The sequence below is a fragment of the Cryptomeria japonica genome, chromosome 2, assembly GCF_030272615.1.
Source record: "Cryptomeria japonica chromosome 2, Sugi_1.0, whole genome shotgun sequence".
Classification (NCBI taxonomy): domain Eukaryota; kingdom Viridiplantae; phylum Streptophyta; class Pinopsida; order Cupressales; family Cupressaceae; genus Cryptomeria; species Cryptomeria japonica.
Genome location: NC_081406.1, coordinates 627,332,766 through 627,354,304, shown reverse-complemented (window position 1 = coordinate 627,354,304; position 21,539 = coordinate 627,332,766). Strand labels below are relative to the sequence as shown.

The 21,539-nt window shown below is 40.6% G+C and overlaps 1 protein-coding gene across 4 annotated transcripts in view; it reads right to left on the bottom strand.

Annotated features, from left to right (window-relative positions):
- The window catches only part of LOC131078661 (uncharacterized), a 185,503-nt gene that overhangs the window by 94,724 nt on the left and 69,240 nt on the right, over positions 1–21,539 (bottom strand). For 3 of the 4 annotated variants that reach the window (XM_058016408.2, XM_058016409.2, XM_058016406.2), the window contains exons 6-7: positions 19,570–19,652; positions 19,154–19,249 (exon numbers count right to left, since the gene is read on the bottom strand). In XM_058016408.2, coding sequence (XP_057872391.2) covers positions 19,154–19,249; positions 19,570–19,652 — 179 coding nt within the window. The remainder of the gene's footprint in view (positions 1–19,153; positions 19,250–19,569; positions 19,653–21,539) is intronic. The other variant, XM_058016407.2, reaches the window with a different exon arrangement.

Below are 21,539 nucleotides of genomic sequence, written 5' to 3'. Positions count from 1 at the left end.
CAGGAGCGCCTTTTAGTTTATTGCACAAATTCTTGACCACATCGACCTTCAGTTACTCCTAAGGCATAAAACATGATCCCCATTCCATCTTGATTCTTGGAAACAAAAGTAGCATTTCAAAATGTTAGGCGATTAGGCATATTTGAAGATTTCGCTCTGGTCCCTTGGTGAGGGACAAGAGCGCTCTAGCCAATTTTCATTGAATTTTATGGTCTTTGCAACTTCATTCCTCCTTGTAGCACTTTAAATATCATTGCAATCTCATGCCTTGGCCTGGATTCATCCCAATTTGGGGAAGAAGGCTTGTTAATGTGCTTTTCGCCCTGGTCCCTTGGAGAGGGACAGGAGCGCCTTGGCAACTATAAGCTCACTTGTGCTTTGCTAGTCTTCGAAATTATCTCCAATGGACCGATTACGTCCTGTTTCATTCATCTCCAACACAAAACTTGCCTTAACTTTGCCAGATATTTGCCTTGTTAGAAAATCGCTCTAGTTCCTTGCTGAGGGACAGGAGTGCTTTTGTTACTTAGGTTGATTTTCTTCTTTGTGGCCTACTCAAGTTATATTCAACGGGCAAAACATACTTCCCTTGACCTCTTCAAATCGAGAAATCACTTAAATCTTGCAAGGATAATGCAAATTTAGAATTCAAGCTCCGGTCCTTCAGTGAGGGACAGGAGCGCCTTTTGTCTTCAAGGCCAAATCTTTTCACTTTTCATCTCAAATTTCCTTTGCTAGGGAAGATATCATCCTTTTACAATCCATGAACGAGAGCCCAAATCCAGAAAAGGTCCAAGAAGGTGTGTACAAAGAAAATCGCTCTGGTCCCTTGGTGAGGGACAGGGGCGAATTTATCTTGCTAGGTAAAAGGTCCAACCTTTCATTGCTTTTAACTAAGTCTGGATGCTCCATTATGCTCATTTCATCCTTCATTGTGTCCTTAATGCTTCAATTTGATCAACCAAGGCCAAAAATGACCAAAATAAAGCATTTCGCCCTGGTCCTTCAGTGGAGGACAGGAGCGAACTCATCTTAATCCTTCAAATTTCATCATTTTCAAATCTTCAAAATCCTTAAAATCTTCAATTCACATCCAATCATCTCCCCTAGAGACCCTGCACAAAACAATTAAAGGAGTCAGAAACCAATATGCACCAAATGACATTTCCGCCTTGGTCCCTGGGAGAGGGACAAGAGCGATTTCACCTTTCCAAGCTAAAATATCCACAATTCAAATCTTCAATCACTTCACCAAGTGTAATCAGGTCATCTTCAAGGCCGGGAACCAGTTAGCAAGCCTTCTAAAAACAGGAAATTGCACTTAAAATAAAATTCGCCCTGAGCCTCCAGTGAAGGACAGGAGCGATTTCTTTGTTTCAGGCATCATCTTGCCTCCAGAATTTGATCAAAATTTACCTAGGCAAAAATGTACAATTCCATCTTTAAAATGCTAACATTTAGACAAAATTTGAATTTTCCCTCAAAAACCCTGACTAGACCTAACCTGAGACCTATCTAACTTCCTGACAGACTCATCTTATTTCAAAATCTCAATCTTCGGGAGGATGCTTAATAACTTTCAAGAATTTGACTGGACTTGGCTCAAAAAACACTCAAAAAGGAACTCCCAAGATTTAACCCTAGCCCAGACAGACAACTCACTCACTCAAAATCCAAGAAGCAGAGAGAAGAACAGGCAAAATAAAAGCAAAAAGAGGGGGTCCCCATTTTAATGGGGCGATGTGTGAAATGGTCACAACAAAGGGTCAGGAGCGAAATTCACATTCTTGTCTAAAATCTTCACCTTATCCACCTTTACTCACCTCCTAAGGTTAGAACATGTCAAGACACCCCCAAACATGCCTTAGAAACTAGGAAGTTGGTCTTGACAAGTGAGAAATTTAGGTGTATAAGGATTTTCGCTCTAGACCCTTTTGAAGGGTCAGGGGCGAAATTCCCAATCTTGGCCAAAATCCTTCACATTTTCACATCCAATCACCTCAAAACTAGAACGTTGGTCTAAACAAGGGAAAAAATGAGGTTTTCAAGAATTTCGCTCTGGACCCTTTGGAAGGGTCAGGGGCGAAATTCCTACTTTAGGCTAATTTCCATCATTTTGTCACCTCAAATCTCCTCTCAAAGGCAAATGTGCATCAAAACCTTCCCCTCACACCCCAGAAGTCAACAAACTTGGTCATATCAAAGAGCAAAGTGGAGAAAAATGAATTTCGCTCTGGACCCTTTGGAAGGGTCAGGAGCAAAAATCATCCTTGGGCTCAAATCCTGACTTCATTTTCACATTTCCTCAGTCAAACAAGCGTTTTTACCTTCATTCAAGCCTGGGAATGCGTTCGTTCTAGGTTTTGGTAAAAGTAGAATGTCTTATGGAGAATTTCGCTTTGGACCCTTTGGAAGGGTCAAGAGCGAAATTCGCTTTGGACCCTTTGGAAGGGTCAGGAGCGAAATTTGACATTTTGGTATCTCCGCTAGGATCATTTTATGAAATATAACATTTAAGTATAAGTTTCTTATACTTTAAGTTATATTCCATATATATTGTCAGGATGTTTGAGAGTGGTTTCGAACCTCCAGGAGTTATAATGCAAATTCTAGTTTTTGGAGGATTCCTCAATTTTCCAGACTTAGTCAAATTTCAGGATCAGGGCATTCAAGACAGCCAAATTTCAGGGCATTTGAAGATCAGGATGACATTCCAGACTTCATCACTCACCAACTTGACCTAGCTCGGACCTTCAAGGATGATACTCACTCACCAAGCAAGACACAATTAGCAACAAGAGCAAAACCAAGCCCTAAGGAAGACTTTCAAAGAAACCCTAACTTGGAGCATCTACTGACTCAACCTAGCTCAAGCAAAGCCTGCTATCCAACGATCCCCCTAACAGCACTCATCATGCAAAGGCTAAAAGACAAAACCCTAAAAGACCTAGAAAACAAACCCTAGAAAGCAAAAAAAAGTAGGGGTCCCCATTTGCAATGGGATGATGTGTGAATATGTCACAACAGGAGGTAAGCTCCATATTTACTAGGCATGGGTAGACATATTGTATGGATGAATCTAGGCCACTTGTTTAGTTAAATCTTGGCCATTCATCCAAATTTTGAAAGCCTATATAAAGGAGACTAGTTCTGACCTATTTTTGTAAGAAGTAAAAGAAATGTTGTTGAAACTCTGCCAAAATTTATACATAATTGATGGAAAACAAATTTGTGTCTATTTTCTTGTGAGTGCATGGTTCCCCTTCTTCCAAGTTTTAATTTTTGTTATGCATTTCATTTACAAATGGTTTATTTGGGTTGATATTTGATGGGAATTTTATATTCATACCATTAACTGATTGTTAATCCCCCTATATGATTAGTCTGGACATTTTAAAGAGCTTAGTTCGACTATTTCATGCTTAGTTGGATGAATGTTTTGAATTCAGCATATGTATGTAGTATTTTGAAAATCAAAGTTATCCCTTGAAGATTGCACATGTTCTGTCTAGTTGTGTTTATCTAGCAAAACAGAGCATGGTAATTTGAATTTTTTGTCTATTTACCCAAATATGTTGTTTTAGTTAAAGTAGCTTAATTTCTCCCCCTTACTCTTTTTCTATGTATTTCATAAATCTGAAGTTGATATCCACGAAACAGCATCATGCCTAATCAAGATTTGATGAATAGAGGGTTTGTGAAGTCTTAGAAACGACTTGTAGAACCTTTGAAGCCTATCCTAGCCATAGGTGTAAGTCCCCTTTGTGTTACCAGCAAAACACATTACCATTCAGTTGTCCTACAGTCAAGAACTAACAATTTAAACCTTGAGATCGTCTTCTTGTGATCATCCTTAGTAGCACTAGAAACCTCCTTATGAAAGAGGGAATGGGATTATCTCGATATTCTATTCTATGTTGACCAAAAGAGTAGTAGTACAATTTCCCACATCAACACGCTCCAAGATTTTCCTATGGATTGGGTAGTGTTCAAATTTCCAACTCCGCTTGTAGAGCAAGCTAGGAGTATGTTGCACTCACTATGAATAAGCATGATAAGCAAGTATGCTTGAGAAACAGGCAAGGACAAGCAAAAGGCAATGGGGAATTTCAACCTTCACATTTCTTACAAAATGTTAAAAAGGATTTATGTATCCACTTGTTTGAAAGCAAAAAAGCGAAGTGTGAATCTTGTTGCTTAAAGGTTTGGTCTTCTAGCAATGAGCACCATGGGCAGCTTTTTGAAAGTATTTTTCCACTAATTGTGTGCGTTGTTGTCTATGGAGACATGTTGAAAAAGTGTAGCTTGCTCCATTTCTACGGGCAAGTAGGGGTAAAGTATATAATTGGGAACAAGGGCAGTACCATGGAACATGTGTAAGTGTTGTGCTCACGTATGTTTCCTTTGTCTGCCGATGGACAACATTATGAAGTATTCTTGGATGGTGTAGGCATGCAAATTGTCATTGATCACGTGAGGACAATGGGCTTCTAAGAAGATTGACAAATTAGTTAATATGGATAGCATTATGACAGTATTATGGATATTGTAAAACATATATATTTCTTGAAATCAAGTATGGCTAGTACTATGAAGCATTTGGGTGTTGTAGGCATGTAGATTTCCAGTGATTGCATAGCATACACAACACTGTGACACTTTTGTGGGCATTGTAAAACATATAGGCTCTTGGGGTTGAGCATGGGCAGCACCATGAAGCAATTTTGGGTGTTGTAAGTGTGTTCATTTTATCCATTGAGCATGGGCATCACCATGAACATATTCTTCGGAGTTGTAAACATGCATGTTTTCATTCTATGGCAATGTAGACATTGTATCATGTATCATATCTCCCTACTTGTTGATATGACAAGAGAAAACAATACCCACTTGTATGGGCAAGGGAGGCTTTGTGTATCATAAATGAGCATAAGGACATCCTAGCACATAACAATAACATACTTCATTATTGTATTGTGCACAATATTTTGTCAAAACTATAGCATGTCTATAGCTGTAAGATGAGGAGTCACTTTTAAAATTTATTGTAAACATTGTAAAACTGTATGGCCTTCATTATACATAGATGTAATAAGAAGGGCTTATTTATAATATCTTTCATAAGCATTGCTAAGGATCGTTAATAAGAAAGATAATTCATGCAGAAAAGAGTGATGTAACATTAAAATCATTGTAGAAGTAGTGTACGTGGAACAAGAGGTTGAAGAAGTGGCCACCATAGAGTTCATCATAAGGATAGAAAATTGGGTTTCAATACATGAGTCAGAGCATCACTATCTTCTACCTCATGGCACTACTTGTGTTGAGCATCATTTTGGATGTGAGGAAGTTTAGTTTCAATCAACAAGTAGGATGGGGCATCATCAACTTCTACCTTTCGACACTATTTGCGTTGAGCATCACTTTGCAGATATGAAAGGATTTTGTCAAACATCTAGCATAAGAGACCTAAGTACACAAATAGCATTACTACTTTCTATTTAAAACACTTGAGTGCACAAACATCACTTGGTTCTTCCACCAAGAGCAAGTGAAAGTTTTATTAGAAACAATTGGACACAGCTTTTGGAGACAACAAAAATCTTCTCTCATTGATAAGCTTTTGTAGGACCAAAAGATCTCTAATAATGAATGTAGGACCCATGTTGGATCTCAGAGTAAGTTCTCTCTTAAGGAGAAAGACACTTCAACATGTTTGCAAGCCCAAAAAATATACTTATAGGGCATAAAAAATTGAATATACATGTTCGGCTCAAAAAGTGATGAAACTTCAAATCTAATGGCACCTCATTTTGAGTTTGTATTCAAAAGTTATGGCATCCAAAAGAAGAAAGAATGAAGAAAGATTAAAACTGTCAATAGAAACAGTTTTGAAAGTGTCATTAGCAGTTTTGAAATTATCAATGGTGCTTTAGCAACTGTTGGGGTAGATTTGAAACTGCCTCCTGTTTAAAATAGTGGTTTCACCCAAATTGAAAAAATAAGCAGAAATGTAGAACCTATCAGCAACCCTCTCTCTTCAGTTGTTGTGATGCACGAGCACCGGTGTAGTTCTTACTGCTTGAGGCAGTTTGCAGTGGGATTGCTTGGAGATCGTGGCATTCCTTCATGTTTGAGAGTTTAGCGTTGTGGTTTTGGGTTTAATCCCTTGAGCTCGTTGTCTTTATTGTGTTCGAGTTTCGTGGCATTTGGATTTAATCCCGGTGAGACATCGATTCCGGTATTGGCCCGGTTGATATGTTCTTACCGATAAGTCTGGCAATGTGTTGAGCGAAGTTGGATCGGGTTGCGGTTGATCTTCGTGACTTGCGGATCATTGATTTATGTTTCTTGGGTCTTTTCCGATGTTCCCGGAAGACCGCGTGATGTTTTATGCTTTTTGGAGTTGTTCTTAATGATTTGAGCCGACTTGTTATTGTTTACACATTTCATGAACCGGTTGGTCTTTGGGCCGACTTGATCAAGTTATTATTATTTGCGGACGGTATAAATAGAGGTTTGCGAACCATTTGAGAGGACAGAAGATAGAAGATAGAAGACTGAAGTTCTAGATCAGGCGAAGATGTAGTTTCCGGAGAGATTTTGGTCCGGGGAGATTGAAGCCAGGATGGCTGAAGTCTGGATCAGTGCAGAACAATGCAGACTATTACCGAAGACTTATTCGTTGAGCAGAAGATCTATGGATCTTAGATTTGTATATTGATTCTAGCGAGATTCTGGTCCGGGGAGACTGAAGTCGGGATGGTTGAGGTCTGGATCAGTGCAGAACAATGGAAGTTGTTACCAGATGATGATTTTTTGAGAGGATGATCTGCGGATCATAGATCTAAGTTGTGAGAGTTGTTTTGTAATCCTGGGTTGCGGTCCAGCATGTGGCATATGTAATTCTTCAAGTTGTTATAAGATTTGTTCATACTGTTTACCGGTTATGTATTCTGAGATGTTACCGGTTGTTCTTTCTTCTTTATCTGGTGTTGTATTACCGGTTACCGGTATATTTTGCATGGTGTTTGTGTTAGGCTACAAGGATGGGATGTCCTTCATTGGATCTCCCTACCTTGACTGCAAAAAGCATAAAACATCAGGCGGTCTTCCGGGAACATCGGAAAAGACCCAAGAAACATAAATCAACGATCCGCAAGTCACAGAAATCAACCGCAACCCGATCCAACTTTGCTCAACACACTACCAGACTAACCGGTAAGAACATATCAACTGGGCCAATACCGGAATCGATATCTCATCGGGATTAAATCCAAATGCCATGAAACTCAAACACGATAAAGACAATGAACTCAAGGGAATAAACCCAAAACCACAACGCTAAATTCTCAAACATGAAGGAATGCCATGATTGTTGGCAGCAATATTGTACACGGAAATAAAACTAGTTAATTAAGTTGTAATTGTGTTGGTTAGTTGGCAACCGAGGGGTGGCAGTTGCGGTGCGACGGTTGGCGCTCGCACCCCTTCGGTATCTTTATATACTTCCGAATGTAACTTGTGACGGAGAACAATGATGAATGGAATAACATCTCTTATACTTATCTGATATCTATGGCATTATTATTCTGCATTACGTGCTTTATCTGTGTACTTTAAGTTATTCACCCGAGAGGGCAAACATTTGGCGTCGTTGCCTAGACGTACTCGGGAACGGAAAACGCGAATGGCGCACGGACATGATGGGCCTACCCGTCAGTGAGATTAACCCAGAGGCCGACGACGCGCAAATGGAACAATCGTCGTGGGACGCAGAGCGTGATGGCAAGAGGCGAAGGGGAAATTGAACCCTGTAATAATCCCGGCACAATGTTGAGATAAATTGTGGCCGAAAGGAAAAATAATAAAAGTTTTGTTTTTTTTGTGTACATGGCGTGTGCTTGCTATGTACGGAAGTGATTTATGCCCAATTTATTAAATAAAGATAGAAATAAAAAAGCAGAAACGGACGAGTGGTAGGCCGCGCAAAGGGCCTTGATTCTAGAGCAACAAGTAGAACGTAGACGGAGGCTGAGGCAACTTGCCGAAGGACGACCTGTCAAAGGGTGGCCCGAGGGGAACCAAGGAGGTGTCACGGAGGGTGCAGAAGCCGATGGAAATTTCTACGCGTCGCCAGAACACCGTAGGGTGCGGAGCCACGAAGAGTTTCTGGAGGAAACAAGGTTACGGCGAAATCTAGTCGAGGAGACACGGGATCAGTTTAGAAACTTATCCCTTACACCATGGAGTGAGGATCACCAAAGGGAGCCAGGAGTGGCCGTGGGTGAGAACGAAGGGGAAGACAACCATACGGCTGTAGGTGCGACACACGACAAGCAAAACACCATACCACCAGTCACCCACGCAGGACACACCACCGGCGCAGGAGGGAGCGGCGCAAGGGCTCAGACACAGCCACAGCCACCACAGGGGAGACGACTCCCATCAATGGCAAGTAAACAGAAACTACCGAAGTTCAATGGCGACGGGAAGGAAGATCTCGTTCGCCATTGTCGAACGTGCAAAACCATATGGTCAACAAACGGTGTTACCGATCAAGATGAATGGGTAACACAATTCCCAGCAACCTTGAGAGGAGTGGCCATAGACTGGTACTCAGATATGGACAAGGCCAAAGTCGGCACATGGCCCGACCTGAAGGAGTTTGGGATAGAGTTCCGCCTCCTGAGAGATGACAACGAAATAGTCGCCGAGATCTATGGAACGAAGCAGAACAAGAACGAGACTGTCCGAGCCTATAGTCGGCGACTGAAGGAACTATTGGGAAAAATGGAGAGTCAACCAGCAGATGGGTTGAAAAAGCGATGGTTCATGGAGGGACTACAGCATTCCCTCCGAAAGAAGATGAAAATCATTCCACCTACATCATACGAAGACGCATACAATAGAGCGATGGATCTCGAGAGCGAGACCAAGACATCGAAGAAAAAGAAGAAGGATAGCTCGTCCGAAGAGGATGACTCGTCACAAGAAAGCAGCAGCGACAGCGAGGCTGGCAAATGGGTGCAAGCGCTCCAGAAAGACATGGAGCGAATGAGGAGGGAATTCAAAACAATGAGAAGCACCGGTCGGACCGAAGGGGACATATGGTGCACTGAGTGCAAAGAGGAGGGGCACACAAAGGGTACTTGCCTGAAGAAGGCATTCTGTGAGATTTGCCAAGTGATGGGACACTCCACCAAGGAGTACCCATACAACATGAAAACACGAAGCTAACAAGTATTGCCTATGCAAGACCAACCAACTACATCGGGCAGTACCGACAGCTCCCAGGCGAACAACAATGCAACCTCGGGAGGCTACCGAGATAACCGGTGGGGAGGACGAAACAACAATAACAACACAAGGAGTCGGATCCAATATGACTCCAAAGGTCGACCGATGGTACAATGCAGAGCGTGCAGCCAGTGGGGGCACTTCGCCCGAGACTGCCCGAAGAGAGAGGCCACACAATATTTGTGCAAATGGTGCGGGCCGAGAGACCACGAAGATGCCACCTGCCCGAAGTCTGGCGTCAACTTGCTCAATGTCGAGGAAACCAAAGAAGAGGAAGTGTTGGCCGTAACCCGCGCCCAAGCCAGACACGCAATGTGCCCAGACCCGGAGATGGAGAAACGATGGGCACGGGAAGCACGAGAAGCACGGGAAGAAATTGAGAAAGAGATACGAGAAAGGGCGAAGGCGAAGGGTACAGCGAGTACTTCCAGCCGACCGGAGGTAGAGGATGCTATACTAAATCAAATTTTAAAATTAAAACTGGAGGTGCCTGTGAAGGTACACGACCTCCTCCAGACGATGCCTCAATTACGAACGGCGTTGCTGAATAATCTCTCCCAACCACGCACCAATACCAACCACTGCACAGATGTTCCTGGGGGGTCTGCAATAGACCCCATGCTGCTGGCAGTTAACACTGGAAGGAACCTGACCATTGTGGAGATGGGTATCCTTGGCACCATTCTAACCGATACCATCGTCGATGGTGGATCAGGAGTGAATGTTCTTCCAAAAGAAACCTAGCGGAAGCTGGGGAAGCCGACGCTGTGGCCATCTACATTCAATCTGCTTGGAGCAGATCAGCATGGAATCAAACCCATCGGGACACTGATGGGCCAACAAGTTACCATCGGGACGCAACCCTTCATACTAGACTTCGTGGTAATCCCACTAAAGAAAAAAGGGTATGATGCGATTTTAGGGAGAGGGTGTTGTTGACGTGTATTTTATACACCATCATACACAGAATAAAATACCAATAGGCATCTTATCCTCTCTTGAGAAAATAGTCTCTAACTGCTGAAGATCTGCACAAAGGATCAGTTAGGTAGACTCCAAGGTTCTTTTAGTAGGGTCTCTACGTGTGGACAAGCTTTTTTAGTGGTATGATGTGATTTGCTGTTTCCTCCAAGGGGCCTTACGTATTCCAAAGTTCAAAGATTTTCTAAACTAAAGATACTTTCAAAAATAGCAAAAGGAGTAGGGTTTAAAAGAGGTCTAATCTAGCCTAACCCTATGAATGACTTAGTATGGACGAGACTTGGCAAGATTCAACCAACTTCAATTTTGCCATAAGATAACAACTCAATTGAAATTAGTGCGATCTTCTAAGGTAATAAAATGATACTCAATACATCAAAGATCAAGGACACTACTACGAAGGTACATATCCAAGATACAATAATGATTGAAGATTAAGGGACTCAAAGTATTCTCCAGTCGACCACGCAAGGCGTTCCTACAATCAGCAAGAAGCTAGTGGTTTGGATTACGAATCTTACCAAATATCAAATCTCACACTTTGTCCTTCAAATTTAACAAACTACTTTGATTGAGCACGATTCAAGTAGATCAAACAACCATGAAGATAACTCAAGAAATTTGCAACAAAACACCATAACTTCAATATTTTATTGATTTCCAAGTCATCATGTACAACAATTGCTCGAATTTCTCTCTTCAAAACTCAATCTTGCTACAAAATAAAATTGCTTCTAACTCTAATCTCTCTTACATCAACTATTGACTATTACTCTATTCCTCTATTACACTATTACTCAATGAAATGAAAAATGGGGGTATAAATAGCATCCCCAGTTACAATGAAAGGTCCAGATTGAAAGTAAATCAACGGACAAGATCATGACACCTAAACCCTAATTAGGGTTTGTTACAAATGACCTCCTTTTTACTGAACAATATTAAATACATAGCCAAATATTAAATTCGGCACAAAAACCTAGGAGGTATCAACCAATGAGAAATAAGATGTCATGTCATCTGTAACAACCTTTCATCTAGAATCTTATTCCCTTTCCAATTCTCTTTCTTAGCATATGCAATGAATTTTGTCACGATTCCTTCGATTTCTGTGATTGGAATCTCGGGAAGATTCTTCATACTCTCCTCTAAGTGGATAATCTGATCGAATGCATCTAGAAGAGTTGCGTCCCATGAAGGTTCAAGTTCCTTCGTTCTTTCAATCAGGAGCATGGTGGAAAACATCTGATCATACTGCTCATCTGTAACATTTGCGTCCTTGCAAAAGATGATCTTGATTCTATCCTCAAATTCCTGCATATCCACATCTGTCTCGACCTCGATCCTTCTGCCAAGAATGGTACGAAGTACCTCAAATACTTTGTCCTGGATCGGATTGATCACTTCCTCAAGTTGGCCACATCTAACACTGATGTCCTCAAAGAAAACATTCTTCATATGGAGTAAGGTTGACCACTGGAACAAACTGTGAGAATCACCCTCCAAGATCCTCTCCTGCGCTAAAATTCTTCTTGATGTGTGTCTTATAACTCTCAAGACAGGAATGACAACGTCCTTGGTATGGGCAAATGCAGCAACTGTTGTCATCAATTTGTGGATTATCTCAAGAACTTGGATAGCCTGATGAATGATCTTCATCATCCTTGTAACAAACTCTATAGCCACTGTGTGAGACCTATCCATCCAACTACACGTACGCTGAACCAGGTTCCTGAATCTTTCTGCTTCATTGATTGATTGAAGCGGCAATGCTTGCACTGGTGATCTAACTGGATCCTGACGTCCCAAAGGTTCATTGATGTGACTGAAATATGTCCTCCATGCACCGTGCCAATGTAGGGGACCTCTCGAAACTTCTTCGTGCTAAAGTTCCCCAAGTTTGTATCTCCAATGTTGCTCCACTTCGACACGATCTTGGTCTCCACTTCTTCGGTCTTCTGATCTTCTTTCATGAGAGCTGAGCGACTAGTGGATGCTCCCGCCTTCGGGGTGGCCATACCTACACAACATTTCATTATGAGAACTATATTTTGCAATGAATAACGTTGATTAGAGAGATAAAGTTTTTAGGAAACCTCATGATAAGTCTTTAGAGTTATCATTTCCTAAAAAAAATGAAAGATTGAGCTAAGAAATTCAAAATTCAAAATTTCAAAACTTAAAATATGACGATGAATAAATAAAGCAATAAAAATCAAATCGCCATACCTCAATAGAGAGCTAACTCTAGAATGCAAAAAGACAAAATTCGCCTAGGCCAAATTGAGGTATGAATGATCTTTAACGCTATCTCCTCAAGAAATCAATTTCGCCACCTTTGTCTTCAATGTGATCTTCAAGTTCACTTTTAACGTGGTCTTCAAATCTTAGCAAATTCGCTCAAATGAAGAGCTATCGCACCACCTTTGATTACTAACGCCACCTTGGATGAATGGAAATTCGCACCACCTCAAGCACACTTCGCACTTTCCTTCGTCTTCCTCAATTCGCATGTAGAAAGGTAAAATAATGATGTAGAAATGATAGTTTTTACCCCCCATATATAGCGCTTGCACCTCTCCATTTATTAAGGCCGACTTGGTGATATAAAACAATTTTTTAAATGTTTTTAAATTAAATAACAAGGCCGACTTACATGCATGAGCGCTCTTATTCGATTTTTTTTTTTTTTTAAATGATTAATTAATTAATTAAATGCCTTTTATTTTAATTAATAAATTTCAATTTTTAGATCAAGGCAAAATAATTAATAAATGCTAAGCGCAAGAATTAAATGCTAATTAAATAGGATTTTCAATTTTATCGATCTTAGCATTTAAAATAAATTCAAAGAGGTTAATTTGGCGCCAAAATTTTGAAAATGAAGTGGACGTACCTCATCGCCCTGGTCCCTTGGAGAGGGACAGGAGCGATTCACCATTTTTGTCATGATTCTTGCGTTTTCAACGTTCAACTCCTTCATTTCCACGTTCCAAATCGATCATCTTGTTGGGTTCTTCGAATTAGATTGCCTTGCATGTGCGCATGAGTGTCTTTAGATGTATCATCGCCCTTGTCCCTTGGAGAGGGACAGGAGCGATCTCCATGTTTCCACGTTCATCTTGCATCTTTGATCTTCGAACTTCTATTGCTAGGCGAATAACATCATTGCTAGTCCATTCCACGCACGTCCCACTTGCTTTTGCAAGGTACCTTTGATGTTACAAGGATCATCGCCCTTGTCCCTTGGAGAGGGACAGGAGCGATCCATGTTTTTTCTCCGTTTTGAGCTCAAGTTGGTAACGTTTAACCTTGGTTCATTGTTTATTGCCTTCGAAATTACGTTCTTTACCTCGTCCATCCTCGCCTTGCCTTGACTTTGAAGGAGTATGAGTGTTTTTGATGAAATCGCTTTGGTCCTTGTCCAAAGGACAGGAGCGATATGGACTCCTTAGCTTGATTGATAACGTTTGGACGTTCAAAACTTTTGCATATCATCCTCAAAAGACATCTTGAACCCTTTACGACCTTGTGAAGTCATGTTTTAACGTCATTCTTGCGTGAATTGATCAATATACTCAACATCGCTCTGGTCCCTTCCTGAGGGACAGGAGCGAAATTCATCATTGTGAGCTTGTTCTTGTTTATTTCAACTTACAATTATCTTCAACGCGTGTAATGACGTCCTTTCGATCCTTGTGGTAGCTTGATATTTGCTTGTCTCTTGAAATCTATGCCTTAATGGAAATATCGCTCTGGTCCCTTTCCATGGGACAGGAGCGATCTGGGGTCTTAGAGCGCAAATCCTTCCAACGTGACGACCTTGATGCTTGTGTTTGATTAAAAAATGTCTTAAGACGTTCCTGCCACCTTGTTCCTTGTCTTGGATCGGTCTTAAACTTGAGGGAAAGGCAACATACTCACTGTATCGCCCTGGTCCCTTGGAGAGGGACAGGAGCGAACTTGCTCTTGTGGTCTTCATTTCACTTTGCTAGCTTCCAAATTTATATTCAACGGGTTCGTAATGCGTCCTTCCATTCATTCATGCCTTGAAATCGTTTGCAATTTGGCAAGAAAATCATTTATAACAAAAATCGCTCTGGTCCCTCCCTGAGGGACAGGAGCGAACTAGGCATTTTGGGACCCTCGTTGACATTTTAAAATATTCAATTTATATTCACTGGGTTCATTTCACCGTCTTCCTTGCCACCAAACATGAACTTGACTTGATCTTGGCCTGGATTTTGCCCAATGAAGAATATCGCTCTGGTCCCTGGGAGAGGGACGGGAGCTATAATGTACTTCGCCCTGGTCCCTTCCTGAGGGACAGGAGCGATTTTAGCGTTCTGGACCATTCTTCTTCATATTTGCACTTCAAATTATATTCATCTGATAAAACATCTTCCTTTGGACCTCTTCAAATCGTCAAGTCGTCGAAATCCCGCAAGGACAAAGCAAAATTGGATTCGTAGCTCCGGTCCTTCACTGAGGGACAGGAGCGATTTTTCTCCTGGAGGCATTTCTGTGCTCATGAAAATCTTCAATTTATATTCAATGGAAAGATCTCGCCTTTCCCCATTACTTCCAACTCGAAATTCATCTTGACTCTGCAGGAATAGTAAGATATTTGAAAACGAGCTCCCGTCCTTCACAGAGGGACAGGAGCGATTTTGCTCCTACAGGCCAAAATATCATGATTTTACACATTTTATCACTTCACACGGCGAAAACAAATCATTTCCAATGCCTAGGATCAAAATCAAAAAAGGTCAAAATTTGGTCAAAAATATTCAATCGGACAAAAATTCACATTTCATCTCCAACACTTAGACAAATTTAAGCTTTGCATCAACATTCCAATTGAAAATTAGACCATTCTGGCGAATTCATTGCATTCAAAATTAGCATCCTTCGAAAAGGAAGCTCAAAAAACTCTCAAAACGACTGGATTTTGGCCTGAAAAGACAGAAATTAAAACCCTAAGGGTTGACCCTAAATCCAGACAACTGACTGACTAACAAAATCCTAAAAAAAACGAAGCGAAAGGCGAGGAAAAAGAGGGGGTCCCCATTTTCAATGGGGCGATGTGTGAAATGGTCACAACAGGTGTCTAGTGGCAGCCAAGGCCACCCACAACTGGATGAAGAACACTCTGTCTATGGAGAATGGAGGAAGGAAGTTTATCATAGACCTCGGGACACAGTTGGTTAGTGAGGAACTGGCATCATCTTCGGAATCGGAGGGTGAAGGAGAAGGCAACCTGAGGAATGAAGGACGAGGCTGCAGGGAGCCCAAAAACGAAGGGATTCTCAAACTAGGAGAGTGCTCCGAGGATGAGACGGGGTCATTGAACGGGCTCTTCCACTGGCAGATGGAGGATTACGAAATGTTCCAGAGCTACAAGCTCGAAGTAGAGGAACCAGTGCAAGTAACAAAGGAGGTGTACCTGCCAGAATACAGAGAATATTGGAAGGGAGACGCCCCAAACCTCAGTGACGTAGATAATCCCAAGATCAATTGTGTCGGCAACGATTGGAACCCTGTGTGGAAGGCCGCAGCTTTCAAAATCTTTATTATTCTTCTTCTTCTTATCTACAGGAAGGAGACCGTGGTCCCTGTAGAATTTGTGGTTCCAGGTATTCGGATGGCCATTGAAAATAGACTTGCCACCAACGGATCCAAATTGAAACCCTACCACGCGAAGCGCGCAGGGGACCCGAGAGGCTGGAAGGACACCCGAGAGGCCGGAGGGGGACCCGAGAGGATGGAAGGGGACTCGAGAGGCTGGGCAGGCGACTTGAGAGGCACGGGACCAACGCGGGAGACTCTTGGGCGAGGAAAACCGAGAAGGATGAAGGGCGATCCCAGAGACAGGGGACCCGAGCCGAAGACTCTCTAGACAACTAAATTAGGAAGAAAGAAAAAAAACGTACGGTCGTACGGGTCTATACGGCAGTTGACCGTAGGGCTGGGAAGAAAAAAAAATTTAAAAGCCACAGTGGAACCACCGTACGATAGCACCACCGTGCGGTGGCAACACCGGCGGTGGAACCACCATACAGTAGCACCATCGTGCGGTGGCAACACTGGCGGTGGGACCACCGGCGGTGGAACCATGCAATGGCAACACCGGCGGTGGAACCATCGTTCAGTGGCAACACCGGTGGTGGAACCACCATACAGTAGCACCACCGTGCGGTGGCAACACTGGCGGTGGGACCACCGGCGGTGGAACCACCGTGCGGTGGCAACACCGACAGTGGACCACTGTGCGGTGGAAACCATCGCTGGCACAAGGAATAAAGGCGCCACGGACATAAAGTCACCGCACAAACAAACACATAGCCGTACAGTGGAGGGGTGTTGACGGCACAGGAAGGTGGCCGTACGATTAGAGGTGTCAGTGCTGTTGTTGACCGTACGGGGAGGTTAAAAAAAAAAAAAGGACGACGACGACGACCAGAGTGAAAAAGATTTTTCAATGACATCTGGAGCCAGGACGCTGAAAATATTAGAGTGGAGAAGAAGGGTTTCGACATCTTAAATATCACATAAATGATGCGCGCCATGGACTTTCGTGTGGTTCCAAAGGTTGTAAATTGGTCTTGGCGGCGGGGGCGTTGCCCCCGGACCCCGCGAGGGGCACTGCCCCAAACCCCCAGTTTATTTTTGAGCTACAATACACTTGTTGGAGCTAGGCGAAGGGCATTAGAGATGTCACGATAAGTGTTGTGGTTGTCCGTACTGTGAGAAGGAAGCCTGAAGCTAAGCATTGGTGAGGGAAGGCATTGCAGGTCCGCGCAATTGTATGACACCAGGGAGTTATTCAGTTCAGTTATTAGCCTTTGGGGAGTGTGATGGAGGATTTGAGGTGTCTCGTAGCCTTTGTGATAGAGGGTTGTGGCCACCTCTAGGCATGAATGGTACGCTTTGAGGAACTCGGAGTATGTCTCGGCTGGACGTGAGGTTGCCTTGATGGATGCACAGAGGGCTCGGAAGGAGCTAACCACCAAGTTGGAGGCAGAAGTAGCATGAGACTTAGCTCAGCGTACCCAGGAGTTGGATGCCGAGAGGGCAGCGCGGGTGGCTATCGAGGACAAATTGGCTAGGGAGACGGTACCATTTGAGTAGCAATTGGTGGACGCTGAGACTGAAATGCGTGTTTTGCAGACAAGTTTGGTTTAGGCACAGGAGGACTGTGATATCAAAGGAAGCAATAATGGTGAAATCTGCACTTGAGCATCAGATGGTAGCAGGAAAGGGTTTTCAGGCGAGGACGTAGCAGTAGCAAGTGTATAAGTTCCGAGCTCGATTGGCGTCAGCAGTTCTATTAATGTCATCTCTATTTTGTATTAAGTCGTCCGGAGATGACTTCTTTTCTTTTGGGGGGGATGATGTTGGCGGCAATATTGTACACGGAAATAAAACTAGTTAATTAAGTTGTAATTGTGTTGGTTAGTTGGCAACCGAGGGGTGGCAGTTGCGGTGCGACGGTTGGCGCTCGCACCCCCTCGGTATCTTTATATACTTCCGAATGTAACTTGTGACGGAGAACAATGATGAATGGAATAACATCTCTTATACTTATCTAATATCTATGGCATTGTTATTCTGCATTACGTGCTTTATCTGTGTACTTTAAGTTATTCACCCGAGAGGGCAAACAATGATCTCCAAGAAATCCCACTGAAAACTGCCTCAACCGGTAAGAACTACACCGGTGCTCCTGCATCATGTTGAGTAGAAGGCTTTGTACACATTAGGGAAGTCGTCTGACAATCAATAAGAACCAATTATGAGTCCAAAGCAAGAGAGAGGGCAATTATATGTAGTATCTCTGAAATACAAGTTGAAGTAGTGATAGGCTTGATAAAGGTTGAGAAACTCTTTATACTTATCTATTCTAAGCAATACATTTTGGTCAAGAGCAATTAGGTTTTTCACCCCTAATAAGGGTTTTGCTAAGTCCACTTCTTATATTGTGTTGCACCTAACATTTCAATATTTGATTTCTTAATGTATCAACACCTTAATTCCACTAATTCCAACTGTCATGTAGAAAACTCAATACAGTAGTAGCTTCATTGTTTGGTTCCCTGGTTTCTAAACAAGTCTTTGGCAAAATTACAGATCAATGTTGTAGCGTGCCATTTTAGAAATACAAAAGAGAATGCAATTTTTCCTAAAATAAATATGCTAATATCTTGTATGAAAGATCGCAAAAAAATGGAATCTTCATAACACAACATATAAAACCTAAATGCCTCCAAGGATTGGCTCAATCAAATGTAGGACCTCACTCTAAGTGAATTGTGTCTAGGTCGTCTCAAGTTCAAATGACAACAAAGACTAGTGGTGTAGGGCATGCTACCAGCCCAGGAGTTATAGGGGCACTCACCTTGTGCCCAAGCGTTGTTAAGGTGGTGCACCACTTCAGCATAGTAAACCCAAGGCAAGCTCCAAGTAGTCGAGCTCTAAATCCAAATCCCTCAATTAACCAGGAAAACATATGAAATCTAAACAAAATACTAAATCTATCTTTGGCATACAAGATCATAAATAATGTCTAGCAAAACATTACCATACAAATTTTCCCAAGAAAACTAGACTTGGTTCTACGTTTTCAAGGTCAGTTTTTGTCTTTGGTACAAGAAAGAAAACTTGAAATGTGAAAATTAATTGAAATCTTTGTGAAAGGCAGAAATGCTAAAATTATATATATGATAGTAGAATGGTTTCTACAAGTGTCAAGATGGCGTCTCACAACAGCTATCTTATATCACACCCAAATGAAATAGTTCCTAGAAGTACCTCTAAAAGAAATAATGGAAAAATAAATTCTCAAAATCAAAGTAAAAATAAATCTCCATACGGGATCAAATGTGAAACAACGAAATCCGTGCATGTAATCAATGTCCATCCATATGACATCACAAGGCAGTTTCTTTTCTCGAAAACTTTTTGCTACCTGCATGACCAAAAAAATTATTGCATTTAGAGTTCAAAAAATTAAAGGAATCACACAAATTCTATCCTGGAATCACACAAATTCATTCACTCGATGCTCTACAACACAAAGGAATAAATATATGAAGTCAAAGTGAAATTCAAACTAACATTACTTGTATTTGATAAACCCCATTAACACTTGATATACACCTTTACCCCCACTTACACCAAAACTTTGATTTAGATAGGCAAGCCTAAAAGTCAGCAAAAATATTGTCTCAAATCATTGGTATCAAAATAGTCAATCTAATTAAAAAGATATGATTTTTCAAAACAAACCTCAAAAACCCTAGAATCGGTGTCATAGCTCCATCGACATTGCTGGTAGCCAATAGACCATTTTGGCGGCATAAATGTAGTTCCTATAAGATGATAAAATAATCAATTCTAGTAAGTGAATCAAAACTATTAGTGTTCCAAAATATCTAGGGACCATGTTGTAAAATTAGATAAATCGAAATTAAGGTGTATTAATTCCAAGAAGTAAATCAAAACAACAATTAGTTCAAAATCTTTGGGGATCTTACCTTAAAATAGGATAAATTGAAATAAAGGTGTGAATAGAAAAGTCCATATAGCAATTTCCAACCAACTTAAGGAATTTCAGAAACAGCAGGCTATGACTGTTGGCCTTTTCAATATTCACAACACACACTAATTTGAACCCTAAATTATTGATAATGGTTACAAGAAACATATATAAAAAATCTGAATAAACCTTTAGTCGATAATGGATGTTAAGGACCACCCTAATATACCTAGGGAACATACTAGATGAAATCAAATTGTTTATAGAAAGACCTAAATTGCAATGCAACTCATGTTGGACCCAGCAGACATACAAACCTTGAATTATGTATTGTGAATCTTCACACCACGTGTAACAACCCTCCTCAATCTCAAATTAGTTAAATTAGTTGTGTGGATTATATCAAAAAAATATTATGGTAAAAGAGAAAATGTGTTAGAATGAATATTTTAAAAATATAATGATTTGAAAAAAATTAATAAAAAGATGAATAAATTCTACAAAAGGAAATACAATTTGATAATTAAAACTAAAAATAATTATAATTAATGCAAAGAGGCATTCTATAGTGGCATTAAGGATCTCATGTCATGACCATGTGCATAAAAACCCCTTAACTTAAAATTGACAACTAATTACATATCAAATAATTAATATTTAATTACAAAATATAAGTATATGATATTTAATACTCTTTTCAAGCAGAAACAAAACAAAAGAATTACCAAAATGATGAATGATGGATTTTTCAAAAATTAAAATTGAAAATTTACATATAAAAATAAAATAACTCTAAATAAAAAGTAAAAAAAGTAAACAATGATACAAATTAATATAATTCTTGAATAAAAATTAAAATTTGTGTCTATGTAGTAAATAAAATAAATCTGAATTAAAATAAAATAGCTCTTAAGTAAATAAATAGCTTGAAAATTGATATTTCTCAGCAATTTTTTAGATAAATGTAAAAATATTAGAAGTAAAATAAAGAAAAATTGTAAACTAAAATTTGATTTGTTCATGATTGTAAAAAATAAACTTAAATTATTATTTAAAATCTTATTAGCCTAAACTAAAAATTAAAATTCTAATTTGCAATTCTTGACAGAGGCCATGACAATTGGCATTCAATGACAAAGCATAGTAATCAAGAGTAAGACATATTCTATGGCATGTGTATTAATGAGTTAACAAATTACAAAGAGGGCACTATTTTGGGAAAAGAATCTTTTAACTGCCAAGAAGAACGCAGGGTCATTTTAGGAGGTAATATCCCACTGATATTTTAAATCCTATCAACCTTTGTTTTAAATTTTTTTTAACTCCGAAGTATTTGTATGCATTAAAGGACATGTTTAAGCAAAAGGATTTTTGGATTATTGGCATCATAACAAAGCAAAAAGGTCCACAAGGAAGAAAGAAAGGAGTGTATACAAATTAAAACATGCACTCATCAATAAAGGATGAGCCAATGATTAGGCATGTGCCTTTACAAAGCACATATTTTTCAAAAAATTCAGATAAAGACCACAGGCATGTGCACGTGAGGAAAGGCGCACTTCCATAAATAAATGAAAATGATGAAGAAACTGAATCCAAAGTTTGACACTTGCCAATATGAACAAGTCTTTTAGTTACATTTTCATTGTCTAATACAAAGCAAACCATTCATTCAAACATTTTCCAATTCATGTATACGTGCATGTTAAGGAACAAAGAT